The 20,734-nt window shown below is 39.6% G+C and overlaps 1 protein-coding gene across 2 annotated transcripts in view; it reads right to left on the reverse strand.

Moving 5' to 3' along the window:
- Positions 1-7,912: 7,912 nt before the first annotated feature.
- GADL1 (glutamate decarboxylase like 1) overlaps positions 7,913-20,734 on the reverse strand; it is a 112,704-nt gene continuing 99,882 nt past the window's right edge. For both annotated transcript variants that reach the window (XM_054516501.1, XM_036407052.2), the window contains exon 15: positions 7,913-10,612. In XM_054516501.1, coding sequence (XP_054372476.1) covers positions 10,439-10,612 — 174 coding nt within the window. In that variant the 3' untranslated portion in view covers positions 7,913-10,438. The remainder of the gene's footprint in view (positions 10,613-20,734) is intronic.

The raw sequence follows: 20,734 nt of genomic DNA on the forward strand, positions 1-20,734 counted from the left end.
TACAGGGTCAGAAAGGTCAAATGCTGATGTTCAACTTTTTCATCTCCTTTTCCGTGTGCCCAGCCAACACATTAGCATTAGGGGTGTATGAATGCTATGAAGTGAATGCCTTCCCTTTACCATCATAGCAACAAACTTCCTGCTTGAGCCACATATCTTGTCAATCATAAAATCATTAACTTGAGGATGTGTGCTGGGTTTGGCTGAGGTAATTTTCTTCACAGTAACCTGTGTGGAGCTGTGCTTTGGAGTTGTGCTGAACACAGGGTTGGTAATATGGAGATGTGTTTGTTGTTGCTGAGCAGGGTTTGCACAGAGCCAAGGCCTGTTCTGCTTTCCATACTGCCACACTGGCTGGGAATTTGGGAGTGCAGTTTGGGAGGTTGGGAGGAGACACAGCTGGGACAGGTGACCCAGAGTGACCAAAGGGATATTCCGGACCTTAGGACATCATGCTCAGTTTATAACGTAGGGGAAGAAGAGGAAGCAGGGGGACATTTGGAGTGATGGTGTTTGTCTTTTTAAGTCACTATTACATGTGATGGGGCCCTGCTCTCCTGGGGACGGCTGAACAGCTGCTTGCCCATGGGAAGCAGTGAATTTATTCCTTGTTTTGCTTTGTTTGTGTGTGCAGCTTTCGCTTTCCCTATTAAACTGTCCTGGCTTGATGCTGGCTGGATGCCAGGCACTCACCAGAGCTGCTCAATCACTCCCCTTGTCAGCTGGACAGGGGATAGAAAATACAGTGAAAGGTTGATGAGTTAAGGACCAGGAGAGACCATTCATCAATTATCATCACAGGTGAAAGAGACTCGAATTGGGGAAATTAACTTAATTTATTACTAATAAAAATCAGAGCAGCATAATGAGAAATAAACCAAATCTTAGGACACCTTCTGCCTACTCCTCCCTCCTTCACAGGATTTACCTCATCCCCCACAGCGGCTCAGGGAGACAGGGAATGAGGGTTGCAGTCAGTTCACCACAGGCTGTTCCTGTCACTGCTCAGGGAGAGGAGTCCTTCCCTGCTCCAACCTGAGTCCTTCCCATGGGCTGCAGTTCTTCACAAACTGCTCCAGCATGAGTCTCATCCATGGCGTGCAGAATTGCATTTTTAAATGACTGCTTTAATTGTCTTCCAGTAGTAATTAAAATGAAATCATAGGTATTGTGAGCTGCATGTTGTGCTTTCATTAAGACAGTAATTATGGGGAAAGAGCTCTTAATTGGGAAGGGGAATAGCTTTTTTTTTTTGAATGCCCTATCTCCTACATGATTGTCTCATCAGGTTCAACATTCTGGATACAGAGCAACATCTTTGTCCTCGAGTTCTAAAGAAACCTAGCAAACTAAATGGTGAGGGCATGCTTTATGAAGAAAAACATAAAAAAATAAACAAAAACCAAAACCACACAGAAAATAAAACCCACCAGGAAGAACTGAAAAAGAGAAAAGTATCTGGAAAGGTCAAACTGTTTTGCACTTGTTTGGCTATATTATTCTTCTCTCTACCTACAATAAGACAACAAAAGATTAATTTTCAAAATAGCACAGGATAACCAGAAGGTGAAGAATACTTAGTGTCTTTTATTGTTTTAGCATGACCGCTCTGGTTGAAATGCATTCTCACAATCTCATACCTAGCCTCACTTCTCTTTGACTACTCTGACTTTCCTGCATAAAATGAGAGTACATGTCTGGCTCCAAATCCAGATGCAAGTCCCAACCACATTGTAACTCTGTACCAAGGCAAGATTCCAGTGTTCCCTCATCTTCCCCCTTTCATGTTCTTGCTTTCCCATGGAGTCAGCAGCCAGGCACATGGCCTCGATAGGCCTTCCTGCACCTGCCAGCCTCAGCTCCATCCACATCCAATCTGAGGTTCAACCACTTCAGGAACAGATTCTCCAAGCTGCAACATGCCCCCAGATGTGCAGCTGCAGGTCTTGCCCCCATGTTGTCCAAGGGGCAGAGCTGGCACTTGTCATTTGAAAAGGTGCAAGAGGAGCTGGGGAACCCATTCAGTCCCTTGTGTCTCAGATAATTACGAGGGGTAGGAAGTATCAAACTATTTATAGACAACTGCAAATCAATGAGAGAAGAATAGGAGACAACATGCATTTAGGCAGCATTTGAATATGGTTCTACAGTGACTCTAGTTCCTATCCATTGTTTTAAGTAATAGTCTAGGTGGTGGGCAAAAATACCAGCTTAAAAAATCTGCAAACTGCATCATGCTGGGAGAGGCTGAAATTGTGCTGCAGGACAGACAGACTGATAATTCAAATTGTTCTTGGCAGATTAAATAAATATTTCAAGAGAACATTATTCCCTTTAGTGGAAACACTTACTAAAGACTAATTAAACATACAGATATCTAATGAGGAAAAGTCACTTAGAGCAGTTGGCCAAAGAAGTTCTATTGCCCAGGGAGGATCAAAAACCTGGTAAGAATCAATCATGTCTTGCTGTTTCAAAAGAAGGTGAACAACACGCTGTGATGGATAAACAGCAGTGGAGAGATGCCACTCTTGTAAAACCTGGTAAGGTTCCAGAAAGCTCATCTGTCTTGTTTTGGACAGAATAATCGGAAGATTTTAAAACATGGCCTCTAAGGAAACATGAGAGCAATTACTGCAATGCAGGACTAGACAAGAAGAGAATTAAGGGGTTAAAAAGATTAGAATCTTTGAAGATGTAGAAAACACAAAGGGGGAAAATACTTGTTGGCTGTAATCATGGCGGTTATCAAGGATGTAAGAAAAAAATCTGAATCATCCATTACAAAAACCTCAAGGGAGGGCTGCAGATTTTCCAGAATTTTTGGTCATGAATTATAGACTAGAAAAAGGTTGGACACTAGTTCTCTGATATCCCTGATTCTGTTTCAGGATGGAGGTCATATTTTCTCAATGACATCTTGAGATCTTTTCCTGCCACAGAAGTTCCAGGGCTGTGTTCAATCAGTGCCTCCAAATGTCTGAGTTCAGAGTGGCCAAGAAGCTGGAAATTTTGTTCTGTGGGAAATTGCAAAATGTTCTGGAGCATGGGGGCAGGACATCCTCTTTTGCAACTCCCTATAAAACATTGATATTTCTCACGGAAAGGAAAATATAAAAAAAACCCTGACATCTGGATTGCTTCAGAATAAAGGTCCTGCACTACTCTGGACTGGTGCAGACTCTTCTGGAGTCATGGGTGCAGTTTTGGGCACCACAATATAAAGACATTAAGCTATTAGAGAGTGTCCAAAGGAGAGCCACAAGGATGGTGAAGGGTTTGTAGGGGAAGCCTGGTGAGGAGTGGCTGAGGTCACTTGGTCTGTTCAGACTAGAGAAGAGGAGACTGAGCAGAGACCTCATTGTGGTCTTCAGCATCCTCTAGAGAAAAGGGGAGGGGCAGCTACAGATCTCTTCACTCTCATGACCTGTGGATGGAACTCAAGAAAATGGCATGAAGCTGGCTCAGGAGAGGTTTAGGTCAGGTATCAGGAAAAGTTTTTTCACCCAGAGGGTGGTTGGGCACTGGAACAGGCTCCTCAGGAAAGTGGTCACAGCACCAAGCCTGACAGAGTGCAAGAAGTGTTCGGACAATTCTCTCAGGTACATGGTGTGACACTTGGGGTGTCCTGTGATGGGCCAGGAGTAGGACTTGATGATCCTGATGACCCTTCCAACTCAGCTTATTCTACAATTCTATGATAAAATCAAGCCTGGAGACTGAGCATTCTGAAGCCTTACAACTTAAAAGTGGTTTATACACTCCTGAACAACTTTTTTTAACCTTGATAAAAAGCAGGGGTAAGGAATTACTGCTTGGCCGGGTGGCTCAGAATCACAGAAATGAATTTTTTATGTTGCCATGAGTTCTCAATTGTTAATCTTGGATGCTTCAAATACACCAGTGTCATAAGGGATTACATGGCATTCTGGTCACTGCTTAGGCAGGATAAAGGCAAATAATCACAGGTCTGCATATTTTTCCCCAAAGTCCATCAAAATGCAATGGTTTTAAAGGAGACTGCCAAAATCAAAGCAACATTTTCTGACAATTCATTTTTGCCAAAAAAATCCCAAGATCTTTCGATTCCATTCCCTCCTCTGCCACTTGTGAGGGGTCCAGGAGTGCTCTTTGGAAAAGACCTCCTGGGTGTGGTACAAGTGGGTTACCAGAGGACACACCAGCAGATGGGGCACATGATTCTGCAGAGCTATGCTTTGACTCTGTAGCACCAATTAATATTTTCACTGTTCACTACTCACAGCTTGAGGTACAACAGAGCTGGACCAGGCACTGAGCCTGCTGCCCAGCTCAAGTTCCCTTGCTGCTGTTCTCCAGATGAGAGGATAGGTCTCTTTTGATGACCACTGAATTTCTTGGCTGGGTGACTTTATTTACATATCATTTAGACTTAACTCATGACTGCTTTAACACTGCTTTTTATGCCATCGTTATACTTATCTTCATAATTTTCTGTTTTGCAGGTGATTTAGTTTGTCCTACCTTAAACAAAAAAATGCTTGCTGCTTTTTGCAAGTCCCCAAAGATTTTGCACATTTTTTTTACTGTCTCCTCTGGCACACATACTTAGAAATCACCTAGTTCTCCATGCACATCAAACTCTAAAATTTCCAAGAAAACTTCATCAGCAAATTTTGTGAACATATGTCTGATCTTTCTGGAAAGGTTAGTGATGACAGTATGAAGTTAGATTAGCTCAGAATCAATACCAAAGTATCATCCAGCCCCCATTACTCACCTTTCACTAGTAGTCCTGTTCACTTTACATTTTCAGTCCTGCTTCCCATCTTATGTAGATTGTCGCAAACGATGAAACGGCAAATACCTGAAGAGTCTAGTCTAGAAAATCAAGTTTTTATTCCCATAAAACTCTCTGGCTAGTCTAGCAACACTCCCTTTGCTAAGCCCATATCAGAGTATGCCCCATTTTTCACTCACTGCTGTCTCCTGTTAGTGCCTTCTTCCACAATTTTTCTAACACTATGGTACAAGTTTTTACAAAAATAGAAGTTTTAAGTTCCTTGTGTATCATTCATCTGTAAAAGAGGACAAGTAACATTTCTCTCTGCCACTCTTTGTCTTACTCAGTTTCTCAAGGCCAAACTGGTCTCCCATGTGAAGTCTTGATTTTGGTGTTACCATAGTTTCAGCAGAAGCTGTGGCTGCTCATCATCTGAGCATCTGGACAAATCCATTACTGGAAAAAGGAAGGCAAAACATCCCATCAGGATAACCTGAGCACTACTTTTGCTTCAAATTTCAATTGTAGCCCTTATGCTACTCTCACATTTTTCCTATAGCTCCAAATACTGAAAATACCCCTCTGGAAAATAATTTTAGAGGCATGAGAGAGGGTACAGAAACAAAGAAAGAATAAAAATCCATATCAACTGGCATGAAAAGAAAGGATGGATCAAGCTGCCAGTGTCAGTGCCTGACAGATTTAAGGAATCACTTCCCAGAATGACAAGCTGGGTGAGTTTTTTGGAAGAATGATGTTGTGCACAGTCCTAAAGAAAAATGTTACTTTCCATGGGTCTGTGCTATTTCATGGCAAGTGCTTTCATCAAACTTTCCATTTTTAAATAGCTTTGTACAAGTTATAATAAATAAATAACTTCATCAAATCAGAACATCTGTGTTTGACAGAATTATTAGGAGTCCATACTTCTCACTTTCTATTATTTGCCTTCATCCTTAATAAAATTAAAGATTTTACAAGTTTTCTTTAATGAATTTTAGAAATGCAATTTATTGTTCTTTAGTTGTACATGAGCTACCAAGGCTGAAAGTGGTCTTCTCTCTTGGACTTTTTAAAGATTACCCTTTCAGTGTCACTGCTTTAAAACAAACTATAGCTTGATATATACAAAAATCATCAAAATATGACAAAGTGTCCAGACTTCTGGAAAGGCTTCTATAGGATATTGGATGGGCCATGGCATGCTGGGGCAGATTGCTGCAGTGCCAAGGCATGTACAAGTCCTTTGATAACTCCATGACTGGAACATCTTCCCTTGCTCCACTCCTGCAGCACAGGCACACAGCAATTCACTTAGCAGAGGTTAATCATTCACACAGCCATTCTGTGGGCTTGCCTTGAAACCTTTGACATTCTCTTTTTTGTTCCTCTTACAGAGCGAATTTCCTTGTTTTGTTTTATTTCTCAAAGTAATTTTTTGGTTGATTATTGTGCAGTTACAGAATTAGAGTAATAACATCTAATTGTACATCTGAAGAAAAAACATGTAATTGTGGGAGACTAGATTCATTTTAAAGAAAAAAAAACCCTCCCCCAGGGTTTCTTGTGGTGTGCACAGTGCATTTGCCAGGCAGTGTGGCTTTGATTGCATCTAACCTGCAATTAGCATGAGCAATTAAGACAAAATTAACATGTGCAATTGTATTATTTCAGGATTTAACAGTAGCAATATTTAGCAGTTACTGCACTAGATACAGTGCTCATAAGCTCAAATAATTAGCAGCATTTACCAGTTACACCACAGAAAGGAGGACAGGAATGAGTGGGCTGTACCTGCAACATCTGATTTCCAACAATTGATTTTCCACATGTTACTCAGCCACTGAAAAACCAGGAAAGGAGCCAATGGGGAAGAGAGGCTGGGCAGATTTGGCACAGTAGAAAATGTGGGACTCAAATGTCACTTTTAGCTCATTTTTGGCTCACACAACTCTGTGACCTAACAGAAGAGATCAAACTCAACATTTAGTAACTCTGAATTACTCTCCTCTGCCTTCAACGTTTCATATCAGTTTTGTAAGCCCTATCACAACACTTGGAGATTTAAAAATAAAAATCACTTGAGCATGAATCAGTACTGTGGGCTGTGTGTATGAGGAAGCCACAAGCACATAACAGGTTTTTACATACCTTTACTTGGCATTCTGGGAATGTAACTCAAGCAGTTCTATTAGGCTTTTCTTAAAGAACATTTCTTGTTCTTTAAGGACAGGTCAAATAATATTTGAAAAGCATCTTAATGCATCACTGAAGGATACAAATGAAAGTATGCTTCAATTCAGCCTCACAAAAATAAAGATAAATCTGAATCTCTAGGCACAAACATAGAAAAGATAAACTGAGGTGTTCAGAGGGCCAAACTGGTGTTGAACTGAGAGATCCCAGTGATATGACTCAGAGTCCAATCCAGCAAGTTTCCAGTTAAATCAGTGGGAGTTAGAAGAACTAAAATCATATGTAACCAGACTGTGATGATTAGTGCTCCTTTATTACAGAAAATCATAATCGAAATCCTGAGAAATCCTGAGACAGGGACTGCTGGCTCTAGGCACAATGACTCATGTGGGTGATTTTGCACATGGACCCATCACAAAATGCTCAAAGTTTTCACAAGATGCAGCCATGCAACTAAGAGTAAAATCTACCTCTGTATCCCTTCTAAATATTTCTTTCCTTTTCTGTTCAAAAATTTATTAGAGGTAGACCCAAGAAATTACAGACAACAAATGGATCAGCTTCTATAGTGATTAATGCATGTACCTCACTACTTCTAGAACTTTGTTTAGCATCCTGATTGATGGAGCTTGCCAGTAAATATGAGAGGGAGCTCATGGGTCAATCCCAACTAGCTAGTATAGCAAAAAAATAATAAAAATTAAACATCTTTTTGCACAGACAATTTAGCTTCTGCATTTGAAAGAAGGAGTAAGATAAATCGTGACATGTTTTCACCCAAAATGTTTATCAAAGATGATGTGGGCACAGCACACAGATAAACCACATCCTGAAGCAGGGTTAAACTAGGTTTCACATTTTAAAGCTGAAGTGCTGTTTATCTGGAGTGCTTAGAGGTACCTTCTTTGTTTGTATATGCAGCTTTAGATTGACAAATGACAAAGACAGCCTGTATTTATAAGGGTGTCATTTACTTCACTTTTTATTAAAATCACCAGCTACAAAATAGACATTTTGTACATACTACTCCAACATAAGTAATTATGAGAAAATTACATTAGTCCTGAAATGAAACCATCATATTGTGCACCTGGGACATGGTAAAGGGTCAGAAAAAATGGAAAATATATGGAGATTGGATAAGGTACTCACATCACACTGGAAGGTTAACCTATAGCTTCGAAGAAATTAGTGCACATGATGATCAGAGACTTATTTTCTGCAACTATGAAAAAAAATCCAGTTTACTCTCGCTTAAAAATACTATAGCCACTAGTGCTACAGAAAGGAACTGTGTTACTTCTGCCTGACATGTGCAATTACTGCCACAGTGTCTGGAGAACACGAAGAGAAACAAGACAGTAACACTTTTTTGATCACGATCGTGCCACAAAACACCACAGACCAAAGTCTTAGCTGATGAAAGGTGTTATAACCTCTCCATGAATCAAATAATCAGGTACTCACCAAGAATCTGGACCATAAACAAAACATCCTGACACTGTATTCTGTCTTTCCCTTCAAGGTCAAAAAAAGAGAAGGAGAAGGGGTAATGGTCCTGTCTAACTCAAGATGAAAGAGCAAAGTTGTCCCCTTCATGCAGCATTCCTTGTGCACTCTGCACTCCACCCTGAGGGACTGGGAGGCAAAAAAAAGCCTTATGGGCCCTGAATTCAGGCTTTCCAAGATCAGGATAACTGGTATAGCCAGAAGCACACTCTGTCAACAAATGATGGAGTGATTTGTGGTATTGAAGAGCAAAACCCAGGGGCCACGTTGTGATATTCATTTTATTATCAAATGGGTTTTGCTTAAAGTCCAGTAGGATAGCACAAGTATATCCACATCCAGAACACTGTTAAGGGCACCTGTCAAGGGCTGCAGATGACCCTTGCTTTTAACTACTGCTCTGATTGTGTGACCCCCCTGGTTGTCATAACCTTGTTCAGCTTTGCTCACCATCATCCTGGAGACTGGAAGTAGGAATTTCATGCAATGTTGGATCCTAGTACAATGTAGGAAATTAAAACAGGGAAGCTTTGTGTTTATAGACAGCTTTCAGGAGGACAGAAAGCATTATAGCAGGAAGGTTCATAGTGGTCAGTGCTACCTCAAATACAGAAGAAGGAGCAAAGAGCAAAACATTAACGTTGAGCAGATGTTGATTACAAGGTGAAAGACATGGCTATTTCCATTGTAACAACTTCATCACAAGAAATACATTTCTATCTTTATAAAATGGATTATTTTTATGGAATAAAAAAACAGATGAAAAGTATAGTCTAATTCTCACCACAAAGACAAAGCACAGAACTTAATTTTGTAATTTAAGATTGACCAAAAATGTTCAAACTATTCATATCCTAAAATCACAGGAAGACCTTCTCTAATCACCCTACGGTAACAGCAGATTAAAATTACAAATTATACACTGATAACATTAGATCAAGTCATCTCAAATCTGTAGGAAAATACAAACGAACAATGACAGATAAGCAGTTTTGCTATATTATTAATATAAAGTAATCATGCATAAAAAATATATATCTTCCAGGTAAATATATATTTTTTCTCTGTTAAAATTTTAAAGTGCATCTAAAAGCTTCTAAATCAATCTTTACACTTTAAAAATAAATGAAGGTGAACAGCAATTCAGAAATTATAGGTAACTCCTGTTGACAAAGAAGCAAGAAGTTCTAAATGTTATTCCAATATTTTCAGCTCTCCTAAAGTGGTGATATTTTGGATGGGCAACACTGGCAAACACTGACTGGACCAAATTACTGCATTTCATAGAATCACAAAATCCTATGGGTTGCAAGGGACCTTAAAAGGGATCTGGTTCAACCTGCTCCCACCAGGGTCAATATTGGTTACTCAGGGCTTTGTGCAGGAGGTTCCTCCTGGTGTGATGACAGCACTGAGCCTCCTTGCACTGTCTGCCTGTGCTCACAGTGGAAAACCTGGGCAATGCACCTAGTTAGGTGGCCTTGAGGAAATCAATTCACATAACTTCACAATTTCCAGTCTTATCATGTTAATTACCAAACTAAAATATTGACAGAGTAGATAAGAGAATTAACTAGCATGTTAAGGCTCACTGACAAATCTACTCGTAATAGCAACTTCAGAGGAATTTTGCCTGCATGCATAAGTGACCAGTTTGAGCTACACTGTGCACAGGCACCCAGTAAATAGCTGCCTTTCCTGGGGCACAGACACCATTCCCAGAGGAAACACTTTCCAGAATGGCAGCAATGGTGCTGGAAGCACCAGCCTGCCCCCCAGCCCCTGTCAGCAAATGCTTTCCTGTGAAGAGGTGTTCTACCTGCAGAGTTCTCAACACCAATCTATAAAATTACAGTTTCCAAACTATTTGTCAAGCTTTTTACTACTTTCCACAAAATAGCACCAGAATGCTGCTGCCACTCTCTCCATAAATACCACACGTGAGCAGCACCTGATGCTGTGGAGCTGCAGCTACAAATCCTTAGCAAGAAGCTCGATTTCATCCAGCAGGAAGTCCATGTCCTCTCGGCTAACCTGTGGGCTGATAACCACCTGGCGGAAGAAGTTGACTTTGCCCCTGTGAGGCTGGTACCCAAGCATCATGCTGCCCTTCTTCATCATCCTCTCCTTAATTATAGGAGCAACCTGAAAGTAGAGACAAAAAAAAAAAAAAAAAGGTTTGATGTCACATTCAGAAATACAGCAAGTTCCTGAAAGAATTGGAGCAAGATCTAAACCCTGGTGTTTGAGGCATTGATCAGTGACATGGGAAAGGCTGGGTGAAGGTCTCCACTCTTCCTGCTTTAGATTAAAGGTCTGAACTCAGGAAGAACATCAGCTGCAGCTAGTTAAAGGCAGGGTTTGTCTCCTTGTGCTAACCAGGCTAAGCATGACTTGTTGTCCTTGATGACCCTTCTCCACCACATCTGCAAAGCAGCTGTCCCTAGAGGACATTCTGCATTGAAACCCTGTGAAACTCAAGTTGCCAAAAAACTCAGTGTGATGCAATATTAAAGACAAGGCCTGATCCTGCCGTGTGAGATTTCGTCTCATAGATTTACAATGTGAGTAGCTTTTGGCTACATCAGACTTGTGTTGCATGGGATGAAATCTTACTGCAGAAAAAAATCCATGAGTGAGACTGGCAGAGTCAGGTCCTTATAGCAGAGCATTTGACCTCATCCCAGGAGGGCTCTTAACTTTGGCCAATTAATCTTGTGCATAGCTTAAAGAGTGTGAGTAGTTCTGCATTGTCATGCTTGAAATAGGTCCTAAGCTTAAATGCATTTCTGGACTACTCCTTGGAAGGCAGAACTAAGTATTTTGACAGGAGTATATTTTAAAAGATCTTGCATTTTAATGTATTAGTAATAACACCAAGGTATTTCAGAAGAGTGAGTTCCTCTCCTTCTCTTTGTGATGGTTTGATTTTGAGCTAAGAAAATAGGTGTGTGACTTAACCTTGCTTTCTGCATGAATTTATTTCAGCAATAAAACTTTGTGCCTGATTTGCAAAAGAAAAATGATGATGCCAAACTTACCTAATAGCTTTATTTTTACATTACACATTTCAGTAGACTTTTTTGCTTAGATAAAGTTCTCAACACTAACAGTCTAGCTTTGCTGTGTTTCTTTAGTGGCCAAGTCCCCTGTGAATGGGTCACAGCAGCAGAGGAGCAGCTGCCATTTCCTCAGAACAACATCCCAACAGCACAGACGTGAACTGCAACTAGTTATTTCTAAATTTATTCATCTAGTTTGCTTGTGGGAGTAGTGTGCAAATTAATAACAAATTTAATTTAATTTATTTCTTGAAAAATAAAATAAAATCCTCTCCACTTCAGAGCAAACATATTCCAAACTGCACCTACACCAGCTGTGTCCTGACATTACCTTGACACTATGATGTTGTGCCCCACAGGTGGTGTGCTGGGCACCATGTACACACAGAAAAGAAAAAATTCCTCCACCTCTGTCCTTGACAGAGCCCCCAGGTGACTTCTGCTCAAGGAATAAAGACACTACAAGTGCAAGGGGAGAAGTGAATTCTTCTTAATACACTTTCTCAGGCTCTTCTTTAAGATTCAAATCCCTATGGCAGCTTTTAGCCTTTATTGATGTTCCATCACAGTTATTTCATCTTTTGTATCACACTATTGATTCTTTTCATCCCAACACCTGGTGCTCCATAATCCATCATCCCAAAATGTGCAGTTGTGCAAACAGAGGCCATGAAAGCAAAAGCATTTACAGCTTTAGTAATTTGAGGACTGTAAATACACTGCATTTCTGTAGGTCTTTTCTCGTGGAAAGGAAAGGTAGAAAAACCTCACTTTCATGATCTCCTTTATTATTTCATTCATCCTCCATGCTAATGAACCTGTCCTCTTAATTTGAAATGTGTTCCTCCCTTTTTGAAAGCAAAACAAAATCTTCCTAAATAAATAAAACAAAACAAAAAATTGATTTATAAGCTTTTGATGGGATTGGTTTTGGAAAGACTTTCCATCACATATTTTGCACGTTCTTTTTGCTAAAGTGGTGCAGTCAGTGTAACAAAACTGTCAAGGATCCTATCCACAGAAAACAATAAGGAACAGGATCTGTGTTCAAACGTTTAAGCACATGTCTCACAAAAGAACCATTAAATGATACCTGCATGCTGAGGCTTGGGCTTGAGTGGCACAGGGTATGACTGCTAACAGAAGGGAAAGGCAGCTACCACTTTGCAGCAGAAAAAATGGACCTGTAAGAAACTAATTGCCTAGTGAGGAGTTCAATGAGTTTAATTCTCACTGAAGTCAATGAGAAATGAGGTTGCTCAAATATCAGAAAGAGCTGCACAGCCCCATTCAGGATAGGGTCCTTCGAAAGCAATTTAGTGAGAGTGAGATTGCTTCACCAGTCCAATTATTTTCCTACAGAACTTTGTTCAAATTGCAAATCTAATTCTTTATGTGGCCCATCTGTGGAGCAGTCTCAGAATTTTAAGTGTAATATATCCTAAACCTGAAGGTCTCTTCTCTCCTTTGCTCCCCTCACCTCTTCCTTCCCACTGCTAGTCTCCCCTGCCAATTTTCCCTGGGGATTATTGTTTCAAACGCTCACTATAGCAGAATGAAAGCTATCAGACAGGTTCTTCTTCCACCTCAGAATGTGGGGAGGAGGTGCCATGTGTGCAAGGCCATTCTACACCAGAGTTTCCCACACTGCACTGTGCAGCCAGAGCCCAGGGAGCTTTGCCTAAGGACTGATGGGTGCATCGCAGTCCGTCTGTGCAGAGCTACACAGTGGCTGTAACAGCTCATACCTCCCTTACTCCTGATAGCAGAGCTTTTAAAAACAGAACTAAGATTGCAGAGTAGTTTAGCTCCTTCTCTACCTACTTGAGTGACAGGGTAATCTCTTTTCCCACTCTCAGCCAGCACTCAGCCACACTACCAACAATAAAAAGTTTTAGCCCTAAACTTTAAGCTGTTTCTATCAAGAGTCCAGACCCCAGCTGATCCTCATGCATATTTACATGGAAGATGCCAGTGCTTCTTCCCAGCACATATACACACAGAGCAGTTTGATAAGTAGCTGGGATCAGCTGAGACACTACAGCTGAAGTATCTAGTGCTCCACAGGGACCAGAAGAGCAACAGATGTCCTTCTCCATATCTCAAGTATCCTTGAGAAAAGTGATTCTGCACAATCACACCAAAGCACAACATTTTTTTTTTACTTTTAAACCACTGTGTCCCGCTAATTGATCCATCAATGACATTTAATGCAAATTTCTCCAACACTTTAAGAATCTCCATCAGGCTCAGGTTATAACAGCATAGCAAACTTCAGCAACCACCATTACAGTCTGACAACAAAAGGATTGAGCACATTCTCAGCAGGAGAATCCCATACCCAGTGTCTCCAAGAGTTAGGTCCCAAATTTGGACCATAAAAATCTATTCAGAGGACTTGACAAAAGTCCTATTTGAGAAAATTTCTTCTTCCAAATAGCAAGGCCTCCAAAACCATTCTCACCTTGGTGAAGCTATGCAAGCCTTATTCTTAGGCCAAGAACAGCCCTCAAGCACATGGGTTTGTTGTGCAAAGGGAAACAGGCAGAGCAGATCTGTTAAATAGGTTATGTTCTCCATTAGTCATGGCACAGTATTATGCTTTGGAATTCAATCACCATTAGCTGCCTTTTGGTGAACATTATGGACATTTGTAAGCACTGGTTTGTAGATTTTATTCTAATAACAAAACAAAAAAGAAAAATCACAACAAGATAACAAAGTGCTTAATTTGTTCAAAGCACATAATCTCATTGACTTCTAAAATACATACCCCACAACCACCAGTTTGTAGTTCAAGTTGTACACTTGGTCCAAAATAGCAGATACCTTCTGATGTGAAAGAACAGAACAGAGTTATCTGGCTCCTTTGTTCATACAAGGTAAATGCTCTGAGCCCCCAGCCCCAACTGCACTGGTGCTGCTGGGTATAGATAGCTAAATAACTTGTCCTAAAGAGAAGCAGAATTCCCCAAAATATGCTATCTTGGTTTTTTTTTGGTTGTTTGGTTTTTTTTTCTCTGAAGCAAAGAAATCAGCACGTACTGTTTTAATTAACCCCCTGCTTTCCTACACTAATGTTGTCCTTGGCAATTGCAATTAACAGATATGCTGAAAGTGCAAGAAAGCTCAGCAACCTGACAACTGCAGACTGGCTTGCTGATAATGGAAGACCACGTCAACCTTGATTATAAATTTCTTTCTCTAGTACCCTCCTTTAATCTGTAAGTGACCTCATTTTAGACCTAATTGAGTATTTTCAAACTGTCCGATCACAAATTATATTCCATGCCCCTGACACATCTGTTACCTGGATGCCACCAGGTACTGCCCTCATTCTCACAGACTCCAGCTGGATTTCTCCAGTCATGCCTGATGCTACATATCACAACAGTTTGTTCCAAACTGTAGGCTAGAGGCTATAAGATTTAAAAGCAACATTATATTGGTTTTTTGTTGGGTTGTTTTTTTTTTTATTTAAACACGAAGATAAAAGGAGTGAGTTGCAAAATTGCCAACAATGCTGGGTAAAAGTATTCTGCTAAGCAATGATTTTATGAAAATATATTGCTTCAGGGGAAGAAAAAAAAAGTGAATTTGAAAAATAGCCTAAGATATAATCAGCCAGAAAAATAGAGAAACCAGAAAAGACTAAACTTTTTCTAAACTTTGGAAACAAACATATTTTGAGTATTTGTTTCAAAATACTGTTTTCAATTAAAACTTAAATTCAATTGAAAATTGACCCATTTTTATTAAACCCATAGAAAAGGACTGAGAAAATTTAAACTATGCAAATTGCTTCATTTTAGCTTGCCTGAAAACAACTTTCTGATCAACTAGACCCAAGAATTTCTTCCAGTTTCTCAATTCAATGGCCAAGCAAAAAAGAAATTCATTATTTGTAAAACCATAAGTATGTGAGATCAAATGTTTTATATAAGCTGACACTGCTTAAATAAAACATCTGTAGAATTGTTGTCCCTTGGAAAAGAGAAGAAAGTATGAGAAAACTCATGGGATTGCCCATTCTGTTGGCCAAACCTCTCTGGACTTCCCATGTGAATAGCTTTGAGTAGTGTGGATGAGTCTAAATGTGCTGACCCAGCAAGGACTACAAAGACAGAATGCCTACAAAAACTAGTGTTAATATTGGCAACTGCTATCAGAATCATTTTTCCAAATCTTTTGAACAGTTCCCAGGTGGTTGAGCATCTCTGCAACACGAAGCTGAAGAGTTATTCCAGTTGCTGGCATCAGTAACTCCCAGTCACGGGACCCCATTCTGCTTCCCCTGGTATTAATTTCCAAAATGCCACAGACTTCAATGGAAGCAGAATGCAATTATCTAAATTTCCTGCCTAAGCCTCTGCTTCAGGTGGCAGTTTGCAAACAGCTTCCAGCTTTTTCTACGGAAAGCCACATTCACAGTAAATCAATAACCTTTCTAGGGATCCATAAAAGCAGGCTAGACAGCTTTGGAAAAACAGGAGCATATTAGCAGCTCAAACTATTTCTCTTCCTCAAATACAGCCTTGATTAAGTTTTCCAAGGTACAGAATACCACGTGAGGAACTGGCTGAAGATTCGTAGCTAAAAAACAAAAAAGCTGCCCTTTTGACAAAATGGAAAGATCACATTCTCACGATTTCAGAGATATGGGAAACAAATTTTGTGTTCTTGTCTAAATTGTTCCTTGCAATGGAAGACAAGTTTATACAGAACAGTCCCTCTCATCTGACCACAAAAATCTATTTTGTCTCCCCCAGAAGGGGCAAATTTTCATTTGGAAGTTCATGATTTTTACTTAAAAGGCAACTATGGCTGTTTAAAATCTGACAAGTTATTTTTCCTGCTAGAAATGACCAGTTTGAATTCAAGCATTTTCATAACGAAACAATCATTGTACAGCTTAAAATTGCTTAAAAAAAAAAAAAGGTCAATACAATAAAACCCCAATTTATGAAGTATTTGGACACAATCTTAAATTTTTACATAATGATTATCAATTTCAGGGGGTTTTCACAATACAGTTTCTTATCTTGGTTAAATGATAGAATAGGGTTTTGAAGTACTGGATACAGACTCCACAAACAGGACTGGTCCCAAACCCTGCCAGAGGCTGTTTGGACAAATGACTACATCTCTTTTGGGTAAGACTTCTTTTTTCCTATATAATCCTTCAAAACACTGAAGTCTTTATGTGGTCATACATTGGTGAGGGTTGGTCTCTTCTCTCAAGTAACAAGCAATAGGACAAGAATAAATGGCCTCAAGTTTTACCAGAGAAGGTTTAGATGGGATATATTGGAAAATTTCTCCACTGAAAGGATTGTGAGGCACTGGAGGAGTCTACCTAGGGAAGTGATTGAGTCAGTATCCCTGGGTGGGTATTTAAAAGTCATGTCAATGGTTTAGTGATGGACTTGGCAGTGCTGGGTTAATGGTTGAACTCAATGACCTAAAAGGCCTTTTCCAACCTAAATGATCCCATGATCCTGTGATTCTATCTTTTGCAATTGGCCAACCCACTACACTCTAAAACAAGAGGGCAGAGCATTCACAAGGTATGATATATGTATTTTATAATTTCTGTGTTAAGCAGGTCTCACAAAGACCTGCCACAACATGCCTGCTGCATTTCCCAGCATGGCTGCAGAAGATAAGCTTAATATCAATTATACCAGTCAGTATCAGGTAAGAACAGTAGCTGACATTTTAATATCCATCACTGGATGCAATACAAATGAACAAAACACTTTTCTTCGTTGGCTGTAATCACAAACCTAGCTAAATACTATAAATATTTGGAAATAATAGTGCTTTTGTCATATTTTAATGTCGAGAAAATATATTCCCCACTGTTAAATATCTTTTCTTGCCTTTTGCTGCAACATCAGTTGCTGGCTTTAAAACAGGCTTTTCCCCTCCTGGTGATAATTAAAAACAAACTCAGACCATTTTTCAGCTGTCACAGCAACGAGGACAATCGAAATACCAAATATTTGCACACCCAATCACAGCTTTGTTCCTGTAGCCAAGGCTCTCTGTAAAACCCAAACATGTTTTTCTTTTGTCTAGAATTTGTTCTGGGCCCACATCCCTAAACCACTAATAAATTATTGCCTTACACTATTGCGCCAGTGTTCCCTTGTGCCACACCACACAACAAAAGCAGAAATAAGTGCATTTGTCAAAATAGCAGTAACCACTTCCACGTTCTTTGGGCAACTAAAATACCAAAGAACAGATGCTGCTGCATTTTTGTCCCAGAACCAACATTCTTTGTGCACCTTTGACTCACACTCAGGGCTGCACAGTATGTCCACACTACCATATATTGCACATCACCTTCCCATCCACTGCTTTTTGCCAGAGGACTTGTTATGAATCCCACGAATCCCCGAAAACTACCTGAATAATAGGAGACGGTGGGCTGGCTTCAGATTTTGATTGTCTTCAACGACTTTTTTAGGCTGGTCATTTATAAAGAGATTTATATATAAAGAGGCAAGAGAAAATAGCCTTCAGACAAAGCATTGGCCTCTGAAAAGGAGGAGCCAGGACAAACAGCCCCCAGAACAGAATCAGCACTTGAACAAGTTTGTGTGTGTTTTTACTTACAGCTAAAAAGTACATTGGTGAACAACATGGTTTTCCAGGTGCATGGTTCCATGTCTGCTTCTGTTAGAGCATATGTGGTTTTTCAAGACAATTCACATGGAATTCTTATTATTTTTCTGTCATTTCTTTGTTGCTTTACCAAGATCTTATTAACAAGCCATGTAGAAATTGCAGGCATTAAGAAAACTCCAGAAGCTAGCACACAACACTATGATTCCAGTGTTCTCATCTGTTCAAAAGAGTTGAGCACTAATGTTTTTATAGAAGTAATTATTTAAAAAGCTTCACAGCTTACACAAGGCTCTTTGTGCACCATTTTATTAAGTTCCCATTTTAGTGACTAAGCTCCTCTTCTCCATCCAGGATGAAAGGGTAGCATGTCGTCTTGAAAGCATGAGTAACAAAAAAATCTATCCTTTTTGGTTTGCATGCACAGGGCTGAGATTCCCTTCTACTCCACTGAGGGAATAAAGAAATCATAGTGCAATGTGAATGTCTGGGGCAGGGAGGGACACCTTACAAAAGGAGACAGTTGCATTATCTGGTGACACATGTTCAAAAATTCAACATGCTTCTAGTGTAGAAAAAGGAATGTCACTTCAGAAAATTGGAATTATTCCCCACTGTTAAGATCTTATTTACTATTTGCACAAGTCAGCTTCTGGTATAAGATACCAGCACCTTTATTTTCAGTACAGTAAGAATTACAGACCAGCAATGCATATTCTTTAATGAGACCTAAAGAAAAATGGGTATTTCAACAAAATTAGGTAACTTTCGTACCTTCTTTTTTTCTCCTTAAAGTCATCATACTGACTTTCTCAGAGATTGCATACAATTCCTTGGGGAGCATGAAGGGATGGTGTCTACCATGACCCAAAATGCTAACACAAAAGCAAGGTAGTTGTCTAAATTAACAATTAGGTACTCACCTAATTTAACATAGTAAATTATCCCATTTGCCCCTCCACACAGTGAAATACAAGACCAATAATTGTCAGTTATTAAAATTATTTTTCTACCTGAGACTCCTTTTTGTGAAGCCTGATATGGCTATGAAATAAAAGTCACTGAGCCCTATCAAAGTCAACACAACATTTTTCCCACATACATCTTGCCCCCAGACAATGTTCACTCTAGCTCAACCTTGCTCCTCTCCTCATTCCCAGTGAGCTGTTTTATCTTTTTTTTTTTTTTTATTCCCAACTGAAACCCAACATATGTTACAAACCTCTGTGATTAATGCATGGCCAACCAGGAAACTGAAAGAACAAAGCAGAATCTCTAGGGCGTCAAAAATGTGCAATTCTATTGCAGTCTGAAAGAGTGAAAAATGAAAGGAAAAATAATGATTTGCACCTATGAGTATTTGCAAACTAAACACTCAGAGTATAGGTAATGATGATTAATAACAGTCTGAGGTAAGTAGAGCTAGACTGCAGTCAATCCCTAGATAATTTAAGGTCAGTTGAAGGGGGAACAGTAGACTGGGCACAAAATTTAGAAACCATTTTCCAAGGATTTGTTACCTCAAAGGAAAACACGAAATAAAAGATCTGCTAACCTTGGGCCTAAACCCTTAGAGATATAGATATAGCTCAGTATTCAGAGGCACAGATGAAATTTTCTACTCCTGTACACCAAATTGCTCTGAGGACCGTATTCTTTCACCAGTCTGACCAGGAATTCCCTACTTACCATGGTAAATGACACCATTTCCCTTAGTGCCACATCTACCTATAAATCACACACAGTCAGAAAATAAAAGCAGGGTAAAGTACTTGCATGTTTTTGTCAGGGTCCTGCACCAGCATAGATAATCTTACAGAGAAGGAGAGAGAGCAAGAACAAGGTTTTGAGCTTTGAAAGCAATTATGATCTGCTACACAAAACTTATCCATTAAAATTTGATAGATTCCACTTCCTTTATTGAAAAAGTTCTGCAGAACTCCATAAATACAAATAATCATCCTACAAAAATTTAGATGTTTTCTGATTGGTCAATGTGCCTAGAAAAAGTTCTCCACATTAATCAACATTCACTACAGAATTCTGCCATTGAAGTCACAGGGAGTTTTATAGCTAAATTCACCTGTGATGGAGTTAGACTAACCCATGTTTCCTTATAAATATCACCCATTAAATTATCTATTAAATCTGAAAGGAAGGTCTGAATATATGTTGAATGGATATGCTGAATGGATATCAGCCTCAAGTTTCAACTAGATTAGAGAAATGCTTCTCAGTTATAATTTTCTTAGACTTGTAGATATTTCTAACCATATTGACCCCTTTGGAGAGTAACAAGAAATCCCTCCCTTGTATGTATGAAAAAGAAACACATTCCATCTCTTTCCTCCTGAAACTCTTACAGCTAGAAAGGAATCTGTACTTAAATATCTGAAGCACAAAATGAAATCCAAAGTCCTATAAACAACTTTGTATCTCACAACACATGAAGGGGCAGGATTTCCTCCCACTCATCCCCAAAAATATTTTTGACACCACTCACATCACACAAGTATAAAGACTGTTTAATCACACAGATGATGCAAGCTGTACACCTTTTCTGTGGCATTAA

Source organism: Molothrus ater, chromosome 1 (genome assembly GCF_012460135.2).
Source record: "Molothrus ater isolate BHLD 08-10-18 breed brown headed cowbird chromosome 1, BPBGC_Mater_1.1, whole genome shotgun sequence".
Taxonomy (NCBI): Eukaryota; Metazoa; Chordata; class Aves; order Passeriformes; family Icteridae; genus Molothrus; species Molothrus ater.